At 37.3% G+C, this 14,756-nt stretch overlaps 3 protein-coding genes across 3 annotated transcripts; 2 read left to right on the top strand and 1 right to left on the bottom strand.

The window, feature by feature from the left end:
• The first annotated feature begins 1,837 nt into the window (after positions 1-1,837).
• Positions 1,838-3,343, top strand: LOC121787573 (transcription termination factor MTERF15, mitochondrial-like). Its single transcript, XM_042186348.1, has one exon. The coding sequence runs from the start codon at positions 1,917-1,919 to the stop codon at positions 3,261-3,263; it is 1,347 nt and encodes a 448-aa protein (XP_042042282.1). The 5' UTR covers positions 1,838-1,916; the 3' UTR covers positions 3,264-3,343.
• A 28-nt stretch (positions 3,344-3,371) lies between these two features.
• LOC121786902 (ABC transporter B family member 25-like) lies at positions 3,372-8,193 on the bottom strand (the record flags this gene model as incomplete). The annotated part of the gene is made up of 17 exons (XM_042185501.1): positions 3,372-3,789; positions 3,868-4,065; positions 4,148-4,255; positions 4,373-4,480; positions 4,631-4,696; positions 4,783-4,858; positions 5,263-5,395; positions 5,515-5,659; positions 5,760-5,870; positions 6,199-6,317; positions 6,392-6,563; positions 6,670-6,769; positions 6,946-7,070; positions 7,173-7,247; positions 7,344-7,379; positions 7,462-7,533; positions 8,026-8,193. Coding segments are annotated over 17 exons (2,016 nt in total), but the record flags the coding sequence as incomplete, so codon positions are not given.
• A 3,057-nt stretch (positions 8,194-11,250) lies between these two features.
• On the top strand, positions 11,251-14,137 carry LOC121786355 (cytochrome P450 78A5-like). The gene is made up of 2 exons (XM_042184972.1): positions 11,251-12,213; positions 13,256-14,137. Exons 1-2 carry the CDS (start codon positions 11,290-11,292, stop codon positions 13,868-13,870), a joined length of 1,539 nt encoding a protein of 512 aa, XP_042040906.1. The 5' UTR covers positions 11,251-11,289; the 3' UTR covers positions 13,871-14,137.
• The last annotated feature ends 619 nt before the right edge of the window (positions 14,138-14,756 follow it).

Genomic DNA, 14,756 nt, shown 5'->3' with positions numbered 1-14,756 from the left:
ATTCCATTTCCTAAGTTGCAAGTTTTAGATCTATCCCATAATGAATTTGTGGGCTCTCTACCTCAAAGATATATTGTTGGCAATTGAAACTAAAAATATATAACATATAACTGTCCAACATCGGTGTCAAGAGAAAATTGAAACTAGTATATAAGTCTCATGGGCCCCTCCTCCTATCACCAATTGGTTTTAGGATGGAACCCACGGATTTGGTTTTAGGATGGAACCCACGGATTTCTATCATATATCAACAATTTCAGGTCAATGATGACCGGTGCAATAGGAATAGATTATGACTACTTTAGATTAATTGTGGAGATGCAGCTCACCTTGAAAGGCCAAGATTAGTTATTAAATAGATTATTGGAAACTTTAACAATAATTGACTTATCATCCAATAGATTTTCTGATAGTATTCCACCTTCCATAAGAAATCTTAAGATTCTCAAATACTTGAACTTGTCCTATAATACCCTCACAGGACATATACCTTCATCTCTTGGAAACATGAGTGAACTTGAATTGTTGGACTTGTCAACAAACAAAATGAACGGGGAAATTCCAAGTGAACTGACAAGGTTGACATTTCTTGCGAAATTAAACCTTTCAATAAACAATTTTGTTGGAAAAATACCACAATTTAATCAGTTCTCTACATTTGAGAATGATTCATATGTGGGAAACTTGGGATTGTGTGGAGCTCCATTGAAGAGAAAATGCAAACACGAGAATGGCCCATGGATGCAGCCCGAAGAAGAAGAAGGTGATGATGAAAATGAATTCATAGATGGATTTGGTTGGAGAAGTGTGGTGATGGGTTATGGAAGTGGATTCATAATTGGGACTAGAATTGGTTACTTTTATTATTAGATGCAAATATATTGTAACACCATATTCTCATTGAACTAGTGTCAAACTTGAGTTCAAATTAAGTTTCTGAATAAATTTTATTTATAATCTCTTAATCGTTTGTGCACACCAGACATGCTGGCCAGACTCGTATATTAATATTTTGATCCCTCCATAAAAAATAGTCTTATTTTATCATTTTAGATGTCCATAAAAAAAATTTATTTTTAAAAATGAAGAGTTTCATTTTTATATTTACCCACTTTTTCTCCCATCACTTTATCCATTTTTTTCTTTATGAATCTTTTACTTTACCTATTTCTTCTCTTTTTTTCACTTTACTAATTTCTTTTATTAAAACTTTGCAGTTCATAAATGAGACTATTTTTGTAGATGAAGTGAGTATAAATTCAACTAATTATGGTTCATGCTCATTGTTTTATCTAAACACAGACCTATGAGTTGGTTTTTAACAGAATTTACCAATATTTTTTTTGAAAACATGGGCTTCAAACGTCATTCTCAGTGCACGGCTTGAATTGCGAGTGGATAATATAACAATTAGTAGTAGTATTATTTAATAATTATATTAAAGATTATTAAGATAAATTTTCAATATTTTTTCATGTGTTTGAGTACTACTACTATTTTCCAGTTGCAAATTAAATAATCAAAGCACATCATATTTCATGTATAATACTTGAATCGTACTAATAGAATGCAATCACTTTTACTTTTACTCCTAATATAAAGAGATAAAAACTATAATCATCAAACTAAAATGATAAATAAATCCTAAATTGAGATTATGTCCTACCAAATTCTTCTTAAAATTCAGAAAATTGCATAGTGGGGGGCTGTATGAACTTTTTTATCCCAAATTTTATGGTATTTTCGACCAATAAGTCGATATTATCCATGAAACTTAACAAATTCAATTAAACATAGTTAATTTTTCAATCCATATTTTTTAATGTTGAAACTCAACCCTGCGCCATCTCCTCTTCTCTTCAACAGAAACTCAGCCTTGCGCCAAATTCAGGAAAGAGTTCGATGATAACCAAACAATGGCGATTCGAATCAAACCCTTATTTCACTACATCACAAAATCACCAATTTGCTTCACCACTCCTACATTCCAAAATCGGTTATTATTTCAATCCATCTCCACAACTTCACCATCCCATCACGAATATCTGAATCCTCTTTGCAATCTCTTCCAAAGGTATGGCTTCCAGCCGCATGAGCTCCCTAATTTCCTAAAAAAGAACGATTTTTTACAGAATTCAACCCCCCAAGAAATAGAAAAGTATTTCAAAATCTTGCAAACATTAAACCCCTCTCGAGAATTCCTTGTTTCGACAATAACCAGTTGTCCCAGAGTTCTGCAGCTTGCATTCTTGGAAAACTGGAAATTGGGTATCAAACAGTTGGGTATTCATAGCATTTCATGGATTGCAATTAGTAACATTCTTGAGCTAGCCTCCAAATTTGGGTTGAGCCCAAATGATGTTTCTAGGCGTGTGGGGTGTTTCAAGGGTTTGGGGTTTAGTGAGGCCACTGTCAATAGGGTTTTAGAGAATGAGCCTATGGCGATCATGTCGGTTGAGGATGAACTGCGCGAAAAAGTTGAGTTCTTGATGGGAATTGGAGTCCGGGGAAGTGAAATCGATGGGGTTGTACGTTTATATCCTACGATTCTTGCATTGGGAGTGGAGAAGCGATTGAAGCCATTGCTCGATGAGTTTTCGGATTTGGGATTCAGCTTGAGTGATGTTAGGAGGGAGGTGGTGAGAGAGCCACAAGTTCTTGGTTTGGAAAATGGGGAGCTCTCACATTGTTTGGAGATGCTGCAAAGCTTGAAATGCCGGCTGGCGACCAAGGAGAGTATTTTTGGTGATGGAGAGTTTAGGGCCGGGTACAAAGTGAAGCTGAGGGTTGATTGCTTGAGGAAACACGGCTTGATATATAGAGATGCGTTTACAGTGTTGTGGAAGGAGCCTAGGGTGATCCTCTATGACATAAAGGATATCGAGAAGAAGATTGAGTTTTTGGTTGGTAAGATGAAGTTTGGTATTGAGTGTTTGGTTGAGGTTCCTGAGTACCTAGGAGCGAACTTTGATAAGCAGATCGTTCCCCGTTTCAATGTGATCAATCATTTGAGGTCGAGAGGCGGACTAGGGGACGAGGTTGGTTTGAGGAAGCTGGTTAAGATGAGTAGGTTGAAATTCTATAACATGTATGTGAAGCCATATCCGGACCATGAGAAGATATACGGAAGGTTTGCGGAGAAATCTGCAGTTCGAAGTCGACATTCTGTTGGAATGTGGAAGCTTTTTAGGCCACAAAAGTATCCAGAAACAGAAGATGATGTTCAGAACATTAGGCATTTCATGGAATCATTGCCAAAATGAAGGCATTAGTTCTTGCTGAGATAGTCTCAAATTGTTGTTTGTTTTTCACTAATTTTGATCAAAATGTGATTGTTTAGTCCCTTGTGATTGTTTGTAATTAGCCAGATCTCAACAGTAAAATGGAGTTTTGATCTCATAGAATTCAATAGTTTTTAGCAACAATGTTGATTCACAACTAAACATGAGAAGCAAGTTAGGTTTTAAACCTACTCTTTGATTCAAGTACTATAACTTCGAAGTCACTGAACAAGAAGTTATTTTATCAGAAAATTTATCAACTCAGTAGAGAAGAATGTAAAAATCTCCAAAAAACTTGGTGCAACTATGTTTGAGGTGCAGGTCCTTGTAACTGTCTCCTAACCAAGGCAGTGTAGATTCCGTCTCTGCTCAGCAGATCGTCATGAGTGCCGCTTTCTACAATCTGGCCATCAGAAACGACTGCCACGGTGTCAGCGGTTTTGACAGTCGAAAGCCTATGCGCTATGACCAGCACCGTCCTGCCCTTCATCAGTGAATCCATGGCATCCTACAGCATCATAACACTGGTGAGAAGATGAAGTGAGAGAATTAAGAAGGTAAAATTTAAGCCTCAAAGAGAGATTACCTGAACTAGGTACTCGCTCTCGGCATCCAGGGCGCTGGTTGCCTCGTCTAGAAGTAGGATTCTGGGATCCATCAGCAGAGCTCTGGCAATGGCTATTCTTTGTTTCTGACCGCCTGAAAGCCTCACTCCGCGTTCTCCAACGAACGTTTGGTACTTCTCAGCAAATTTGGAAATGAACTCATGAGCATTTGCCATTTTCTGCTTGTCATTGAAGAGAGGACAGACACACTTCATATATGTGCTGAATATTGGTGGCAATGAAGAGTTTGATGAGACTTACAGCTGCGTTTTCTATATCAGCACTGCTTGCTTTCCCGCCTAATCCATAGGCAATATTCTCCTCAATTGAGCAGTTGAAAAGAACAGGTTCCTGACTCACAATGCTGATCTGTGTTTTAGAGAGTTGATGATCATATTCAGTTTAATATAAGAAACTCACTAGTGTGTAAAAATAAGGTAGAAGATTACAAAAAATCCACTTTAATATATACTGCTAACAAATTACCTTTTTGTGTAGATGCTCATGAGATATTTCGATCAAAGGAACACCATTCACCGTAATCGTTCCTTTCTTGGGGTCGTAGAATCTCTCAATCAAATTTGCAATGGTGGTCTGCAGCAGAGTGAGAAGGGGAACATGGTGCTCTAGGTCAAGCTAGTTATAAGTTATTCCTAGTTTCCAGTACTCGTCTCTTCAAAACCAAGGTATGAACATGGAAAAACAACAAAGTGGAATTTAAACTTGACAGCCAAGAAGTTTTACCTTTCCACCACCACTTGGACCTACCAGAGCAACCTTTGAACCAGTGTGTAATTTTAACGTTATTCCCTGAATGACCAAAAATGTAAATCACCTAGTATGAGCTTTGCAACAACTTGAGTGCTCTAAACACAGAAGTGGAGATATATCAGTACCTTAAGGACCATAATATTAGGGCGGGATGGATAAGCAAACCAAACATCATCCAGCTCAACCTCTGCATCTTGACCTCTGTCATAAAAATTATGGTTCTATAAATCCTAAATTCAGCTAATGAGATCTCATTCTAGGTTGAAAACTTAACGATTCCTCTGTTGCTCAATAGTGTGATTAAGTTATACTCTAGAATCAACATTGAACATAGATACTTTGAACCAGTTTTCCAAGACTAATGTGATAAGACTGAAGAGATATGACCACATAGCTTGACAGGAAACCACACAGCCAGAAATTCAGATCAAGAAGTTGTAATTGTATGCAACTTTGGCTGGTAGAACTTAGTTTATGACTAACATTTTCTTTTGTAAAGAATATATCAAACAACTATCATTTCCAGGATGAAGGACAAAAAGTTAATACTTGTGGTGTTCTTGCAGTTTTAAGCAAAATAAATCAGCATTGGTTCAGCAACTAACCCCAGAGGGCACTTATTTCCTGATTTTGGCATGGATGAGACACGATCTAAGAGTTGGAAGACCCTCCTACTTGCTCCAGCAGCTTTCATGACTGCTGTGTATAAGCTCGATAGGCCAGATACTGATGTTCCCACTGCAGATAAATCAGCAAATCAAGAATCGTATGTACCACTTGGAAAAATGGGTAACTGACTGAGGATGAAGCATATACAGGGTTTGATAATGCCACAATTTTCTCAATTTATTACGTACCAGTTAAGCTATAGAGAATGAAAGATGTAAGAGATCCTGGAGTCATTGCGCCTTTGATTGTCAGAGTAGCACCATAGATGACCACTACAATGACTGATAATGTTGACGCAGCACTAAGACCTCCAAAGAAGAATCCAATCACTTTCTGCAGGAGAGAAATATAAGTCGAAGACATAAGAAGAGTAGACTTCAGCAACATGACCTTAAACTCGCAGACAAATATGATACTGTATTACGGAACTCACCGCTTGTTTGAGTCCAAGTTTTAGAGTCTCCTCAACCTTCTCAGAATAGCGTGAGATCTCATATTGTTCCTGTGCAAAAGACCTAACTGTACGCACGGCACCAAATGTTTCCTACGCAGAAAACACACATAAGTGAAGAAAATACATGCCCTTATCCTTACGTTCGAACACAACTTAAAGATCATAGGGAGATGTTGCATCTTAGATTGACCATATGCTGGAGATATAACTACATTCTCTTTGTTGCTTTCCCCCCTTCATATAAATACAGCAGAAGATGCTATATTTAGTACTATCTATTTATACAACGTGCTTCAATTATTCAAAGTTCAGTAACTTATTTTTGTTAATGTACCTCAATGATCCTAGACACAGTTCAGGAGAATGGAACAATCGATCGAGGTATGGAGAATAACAGATAACTTTTTTTAAATCATACCTCAGCAATAGAAGAAGCCACTGCAGCAGCAGCTTGAGTCTTGTGAGAAAGTTCCCGAACATAGCGACCAAATTGACGCACAGCTACCGATATGACCGGAACAACAACCAAAGCCAACACTGAAAAGATTGCAGGAAGCACGTTTATTGAAGGAACTGTCACCGGGAAACTCAATATGATGATCAATACGTACATGTTAACTTCCATGAAGTTGTAAACATGAATCCAACACCAATAAATGCAGTCGAAAAATTCCTCAAAGCCTCTGACAAATTTGTAGTTGCAGCATTTTTTATAATCTGTGTATCTTCAGACAGCCTACTTAAGAGCTCCCCTGTCCGAGTAATATCGAAGAATGCTATTTCCTACCAAAATTTAAATAATTTGATGGAAGTTAAGTGACTTCTATGATTTAACATTTTATCATAGTAGGAAACACTATAGGAAAAAACCACGGTTAAAGGTCATTACCTGGCTAACAAGATGACTAAACAAATTCTTTCTTATGCGAGCAACAACCCTCTCACTAGCAGATGAAAACAGCCATGCTCTAATTGTTGTGCAAATTGAACTGAATGGAAGAATGTATGAACAAGTTAAAAGATTGAACTTAACCAGTCAACTTGAACAACTAAGCCTCTCTCTAAAGATAATGGTTTAGATTCTTTATACAGAAAAAAGGCAAAAGAATCAATGCATACCAAAAGGTAGAAACCTAATTCTACTAGTGTGGTAAAATCAACATACCCAATCACAACAATCATAAAGATTGCAAATATAGTACTATAGACAGCACTCAGAGCTTCAGATTTCTGTTCAGGTGTTTCAGTATCTCCAGACACAATATCAATTATCTTCCCTCCAAATTTTGGCTGCCAAATTCACATTAAAATGCAATGAGATCAAAAGACATCCTTGACACAGATAGGAGGAGTCAAGATATATTTTTCTCAGGCATAGCTTTAGCACATTACCACCAATATACTAGAAGTCGAAGCAATCAACAGAGCAACCGTGCCAATAATCAAACTGCCTGCTTCGGGCTTTGCCTGACAAGAGAAGTTCATGTAAATCACCTACACAGGAAGCAAGTCGCAGCCAACAAATTTAACTAACCGAAGGGAAACAAAATGACACCATCTTACTAGTGATAACACTCTACCAAATCCCACATTTGCAGCCTGTATCCACAAGAAAAAAAGTTAGCACCTTGCAGAAAAGTAAAAACAATTTATTACAAGGTTCAGTTCAATTCCACATTACCGGCACAGCATCTCCATGTTCAAGGTCAGTCAGCTGACCATTCTCTTCAGCACCATTTCCTCTTCTTCCGCCCTAATCAAACTCAAGCAATAAGAAAGAACTACGATTCACACACACTACCCTTCGAAAATCGTTACATAATCCCTTAACAAGTCAAATAACTCAAAATCACCATAACCTATAACACGGAAGCTTCATTTAACAAAATCCCCCCAACTTAAAGCAGTTCTTCCGAAATGATTGCAATTAAACCCCAAACAGGCCTCAACACCATTTCCCCCTCACCACCTATAACCTATGTGAAAATCCAGAATTACCTAATCATTTTTAACAATATTTGAAGTGATCTAACAGCTCGAAAATATCATACACCAGAACTGAAATCTCTAAGCTACATAATCCTCAACCAGTAAAAAAAGGAATTGGAACATTTCATAAGCATTCAAATCATGCAAAATGAGCATCGCGTCTATAAAAAAAATTCGGCGAACTTTTACAAAAACAAAAGAAGGGGATTGTATGAAGAGGAAAATAGTAATGAATCGGTTAAAATCGGAAGCTTACTTGTCTGCCAAGAAGAGGAGCTCTCTCACTGCCATATCCGTGCATCCTTGAAATCAGTGGTGTTGCTGTGTTAAGCTCCCACAAAAAATGGAAGACTCCACTTTTGCTTTCTTCTCCTTTTCGATAGATATAGTACGTGTGCTTGCAGCTCAAGTCGTTTGCTATATTAATTATACCAATATAATTAATTAATTAAATAAGAGTAAGAAACAAAATTTAAAAAAAAAACCCACTAAGGTATTTGTTTTATACTAAAATTAATAGTGGAAAAAGGCATATTGTAGTGTGCTAAGTCAGTGCCTGGTCAACTATTAAAATCCCTTTCCCACTATTTTAATGTATAATGATGGCCAAATAATATATGGGCGTGACTTAGTTAGATCGAAATGGTGACATAGGCACTTACATCAATTGAATTAATTTTAACTTCTTAGATTTGTTGTTTAGCGCTTTATACATTGCATGTTTTAGGCCTATGGATGGCCTTTTGGTTGCTTATGTAAATCGTATATTTTGGAGTACTATATAAAAGAGTGACATTATTCGTTGTGTATTAATTGTCTCATTATTCGTTGTGTATTAATTGAATATATATAAATTGAATAAAAATAAAAAATTTTTGAAAAAAATGAAAAAGACGTCAAGAAACACGGCTCATGAGCCATATTGGAAGCCAAAGACAGCGACCAGTGTCGTCGCAGTGGGATGAGCCACACGTAGGGTAGCGGGCAAGGGAGGAGCCGATGTTGCATTGTTGTGAATGCTCGGGCTCAACTCTAATCACGGGTCTATAAACTCGGGCTCAACTCTAACAAAGAGCTCATGTGACGACTTAGGCATCCAAGTAGAAAAGGTTATGTTGCTGAAAATTGATGCTAGCACTTAACTTGTATAAGTGGCCTATCACTATCAGATCTAGCTCAGACCCAAGTTTATAATCCTCGAAGTCCATTTATTTCTATGTCCAAAATAAAAATATTTGGGCCGGGCTGTTACAATTTTCATTAAAGAGAGCAATTATATTACTACATAGCCTTCTTTTAGTTACTGTATAACAATTCATTTAATAATATAATTAAAATATTGATTATTTGATTTAGGATAGTATCCCATATAAACTCCTTTAGTATCGACCTCAATTTACTTAAACATTTACACTAGGTTCACCATAAACCCTTCTTACACTCGCAACTGCCCCTTGCTTCACAAAACTATCAGTCCAATTATCATAACCGCATCACTAAATATTAAAAATGTTTTTATTCGTATAATATAGTCTAATTATTACTCCTTCCGTCCCACAATAACTGTCACTCTTTTCCATTTCGATCCGTCTCATAATAATTGTCACACTTCATTTTTTTTCCATAAATAGTAAGTAGGTCTCACGTTTCACTAACTCACTCCGCTCACATTTTATTATAAAACCAATATAAAAAAGTGGTTCTCACATTCCACTAACTTTTTCAACCAATTTTTCTTTATATTTCTTAAAACCCGTGCCCACAATAAGAGTGACAATTATTGTGGGGCGGAGAGAGTAGTATTTTGTGTGGATCGTTGTGCAAAAGCTCAGCATCTCAAAAAAAATATACAAAAACTATTATTTTAAAATTCCAAATTCAATACAAATTGTCACATGCCTAGGAAACTCGGGATCAGATACCCGAAATTTTCAAAAGCAGATTTCCACGGGTATCCGATTTGTCATGCCTACCTAGGAAAATCAAGTGTAATCGAAACTTGGAATAATGATAAGGAGCGGCTTCCACTAGAAGCTACATTATTGAATATTGATTCAAATCATAACCTAGCTGTTTGTATAGTTGCAAATAAAGAAGCAATTAATTAAAGTTTTGAGAGGCATATGATTGGATCGTGCTATCAAATATTGGAGTGGCAAAGTAGCATGCTAATTAGTACTTGATCCTAGTGGGAAAATAATTAATCAATATTTAATGCTGCGTGGTATCATTGTCAATCATATTCTCATTTCATTTGATTGGTCCCAACCCAAGTTTATCGATTTCATGATTTACCTACACATGATATATACTGCGATATCTGAAAAAGCTCGATTCCTGAAAAGCTCAATTATCAACTACTCTTTTCATTTTATTATAAATGGACGTTAACAATTTGAAAGTCTCATTTCACTAGCTATTTATATTTTTGACAAATATGCTTCATATTCTGCTAAATTATTTACTCATTCCATTATAAAATAAATACAGTATGTAATAGTGTAATTCATATTTAATTACTTTATTAACATTTTTCTAAAATTTCTTAAAACTTGCACTAAGTCAGGTCATGAAACATACAAAAGAGTTTAATTATTACATCAAAAAAATAGTATTAAGTACATATTGACATTAAAAATATAAATATATACTCCATAAAAGAGTTTGTGTCATAATTCAAAATAAATAAAATACTTACATTACATCACTAAATAAAATAAATAATCACGCGAATTCAAAAAATATTATGGGTATGTCAAAATTTAGATACACATTTTAATATTTGCAATGGATAGGTATATAAACCCTTCCTTGAAAAAAAAGTACTCCTACTATAAACTCCTATGCATGAATTCTGCACTGGTTAGCTAAATTTTAAGACATTCTATGTGGATCACTATTCTAAGACATATGTAGTTATTTAAGCCACATAACATCAACATAAGGAGCAATTATGATGAGGCCAAAGGTCTCGGTCTCCCGAGATCGAGTCCACCATGACCAGTGGATCCAGAATTGAAAAATGGAGAGGGCGGAATTGCCACTACGCTTCATCCTCGAAGCGAAATTAGAAGCAAACGGAATGGGCAACCATGGAAAATATATGTCCGGGTCCATGGTAACGGGTCGCCAGGGAGGGCGACCGCACCCTCCTGCCCCTCCCTGATATAAAAAGGAGTTACTATGACACGTAGGAATCGCATTTCACCAAATCGTCTCGTTGGGAAATTTCAAACTACATACAATTCATGACTGTTACGATCAAATTTTAAGTTCATAGAAAAAAATTCGGAATTTTGTCAAAGTTCATAAGATTAGTGACCAAATTCTCTAACTATAAAAGTATAAAATTTGAAAAGTTAGTTTAATGAAAAGTTGGTGATCTATTTGCCTTAACCCTATACCTCTATTTAACAGTTCAATCACACTCCCCACACTTACAATCTCTCTCTCTCTCTCTCTCATTTCAAAAAACCTAGCTTTCACACATCTGAAACCCTAAAAAACTGAAAAACAAAACATGAAAATGTCATCTGAATTCCTCCTCTTCTTCTTCTTCATCTTTCCCCACTCCTCACCACTCCACCTGCTATGGCTCCTCCTCCTTACCACAGTTTTCGGCCTCTGGCTAACCCCAGGCGGCCTCGCATGGGCTCTATCCCGGGCCAAATCCCGCACCCACCCCGCCATTCCCGGGCCCTCCGGTCTCCCGCTCCTCGGCCTGGCCCCCGCCTTCGCAAGCCCCCTCACCCACCGAATCCTCGCATCCCTCTCCAAAACCCTCAACGCCACACCCCTCATGGCCTTCTCCGTGGGGTCCACGCGCCTCGTCGTCGCCAGCAGCCCCCACACCGCCAGGGAGATCCTCAGCAGCCCCGCCTTCGCGGACCGCCCGGTCAAAGAGTCGGCCCGCGAGCTCCTCTTCCACCGGGCCATGGGGTTCGCGCCATGCGGAGACTACTGGAGGGGGCTCAGGAGGGTCTCGGCCGTTCATCTCTTCAGCCCGAGGCGGCTGGCTGGGCTCGAGGGGGTGAGGAGGGAGATAGGGTTGGAGATGATGGAGAAGATTGCAAGAGAAAATGGTGAAGTTGAGGTGAGAAGTGTGTTGCATTTTGGTGCATTGAAAAATGTGATGAGGGGTGTGTTTGGGAAATGGGGTGATGGCTGTGGTGTTGTGGAGTTGGAAGGGTTGGTGAGGGAAGGGTATGAGGTGTTGGGGATGTTCAATTGGAGTGATCATTTTCCTGTTTTGGGGTGGATGGATTTGCAGGGAGTGAGGAGGAGGAGTAGGGATTTGGGGGGGAGGGTTGGGGTTTTTGTGGGGAAGATTGTGGAGGAGCATAGGGTCATCAAAAGGGAGGATCATAATCAATGTTTTCTTGATGTTTTGCTTGATTTGGAGGAGAATAGGTTGGAGGATTCTGACATGATTGCTCTTCTTTGGGTACGTTTTCTTTTTTCTTTTTACATTTCTTGAGTCCCTTTTAGGGATAGTTTAGTGTCCAATATAATGTGGGTATTTCTAGGTCAAAAGTAGAGGTGTGCAAACATTTCAAATCTGAAAATTCGATTTGAACCAAATTGAAATTTGGAATTTGGATTGGATTTTTTGATTATTCAGTTCAGATCGTTCAATTTTTTTCAGAAATTTTAGATCTTTGGATCAAATGGATCGGATAGGATATATTAAAATCTGAAATATATATATCATATCTATTATATTTTTGAATTTTGGTATTAATTTTGTGGAATTTTATTTTTATTCAGTTTCAGATTTTTCGATATCGGTTTTTATTATTTGGATTTTGAATTTTATATTTAGATTTTCGGACAACTCAGAGCAGATTGGATTAATTTTTCATAAAACTTTGGATCTTGGATCGGATTGGGAAAATCTGATCCGAAATCCGAATGTTCACCCTAGTCAAAAGTCTGGTGTTCGAATCTCACAAACATTTTTATAGTAAGTTTTGACTTTGCAGTCACATCTTTTTTCTTTTTTTTTAGGTGTGGTTCGCTTATCTTGTGTGATTTGAATGCTTTTGTGTGGAACGTACATGAGTTTTGTGTCTGAAAAAATTTGGCCGTGGGATCAATTGAGATATTTAAAACTTGCTTGTGTTATATGATAAACCTTAATTTCCCTTAATGAGATTTTCTTGCATTTAAATTCAGTGTTTGGTTCCTTAATTTGTTTCATCTAGATAAATAGGTTTAATTAGGTCTTTCATGTTTTGTATCATGATCATTATATTAAGATTATGCATAGCTGTTTCAGATTTGCTTTCGCATCTCACTTATATATTCTTACAAAAGTAGATTCTTCAAATAGATTCGTGGAAATGGAACATGCCCAATTTAATTCGACCACTTTGCGCCCTGTGACAGCAACATTGTGTTAATCATGTGTGTGGGCCTATATATATTTTCGTTCCTCTGAATAAAAATATAATAATATTTTGGGAAACTTATGATTTTTTTTTCAGGAATTGGTATTTAGGGGAACTGATACCGTTGCAATTCTGTTAGAATGGATTCTTGCAAGAATGATTCTTCATCCGGACATCCAAACCAAGGCCCAACACGAAATCGACACCGCAATCGGCGGGAACGCAACCGTAATAACTGATTCCGACCTAGTAAACCTCCCTTACCTCCAATACATAGTGAAGGAGACACTCCGGATGCACCCTCCGGGCCCACTCCTCTCATGGGCCCGGCTGGCGATCCACGACACCAGTGTGGGACAACACTTTGTCCCAGCGGGCACGACTGCCATGGTCAACATGTGGGCCATAGCGCATGATGAGAAGGTATGGGCAGAGCCCAAAAAGTTTAGGCCTGAGAGGTTCATAGAGGAAGATGTTGCGATCATGGGGTCGGATCTCAGATTGGCACCGTTTGGGTCGGGTAGGAGGGTGTGCCCCGGTAAGGCCATGGGACTTGCTACGGTCCATCTTTGGCTGGCACAATTGCTTCGTACCTTTAGGTGGAGTGCTTCAAGTGATTATGGAGTGGATTTATCGGAATGCTTGAAAATGTCCATGGAAATGAAGCATCCATTGGTTTGCAAAGCTATTCCTCGAGGGTTCTTCAACTAATTTGAATTTGAGCTTCAAGTTCAAGGTCAAAATTGGAATGACAAGAAAGTCAACGAGATGTGAAGGACTATGGTATCGATCGTATTGCATGGTGTTTGTTTGGAAGGTATATGAAAAACAATGTGAGGTTGAGTGTGTGCTTTTGTAATTAGTGAGTATTTGGTTTTTAAATGATGTATTGTCATTTATTTTTCTTGCTTGTTTCTGTATTGTCACGAGACAAGGTTGTCATTGCAATTAATGTCATGAACTATTTCTTGTGGATAAGTGGAACACCATATATATATGATTAATTGGTTTTGGTGATAGCAATATTCTTTATGCTGTGGGACGAATTAAACGATTCTTGAACTAAATATATGACCATCATTAATTAATTTGGGGGAAACAAATCTTGAAGTTTATGCCTAGTTTGGACATATTAATAATATATGACGTGCTCAATCGATTACAATTACATAAAGATAGAGAAAAAAGAGAAAAGTGATTTCTACAATTATGATTATCAATATGTCTGAATTATTAAATTTTTATTAATTATATTATGAATTTTTATATATTTATCTATATATGGGTGATGGCTATGGGAGACTTAGCCCAACGCATAACTTAATATGTATTCAAAACATGTCATGTTTATCTTTTAGCCTTTAGGCCGCTTTGTTCGGTGGAAAAAGTTACTAGGAATATGATAGATTACTTATTTAATTTTTAAAGGTACACTAGAAAATTACGAGTCTTATGATCATTACATGATGTAGTTTCATACGGTTGAAAAATATGAATCCGAGTCATATGCCTCATTTCTAGGGAATATAAGTTGTGCTTTCATAAAGCTTAACCACTTTTTACTCCTCCCATTAATAAAAATACAAAATATAATTTT

This window comes from Salvia splendens, chromosome 22 (assembly GCF_004379255.2).
Source record: "Salvia splendens isolate huo1 chromosome 22, SspV2, whole genome shotgun sequence".
NCBI classification, from domain to species: domain Eukaryota; kingdom Viridiplantae; phylum Streptophyta; class Magnoliopsida; order Lamiales; family Lamiaceae; genus Salvia; species Salvia splendens.
This window is presented reverse-complemented; position numbering and strand designations above follow the sequence as displayed.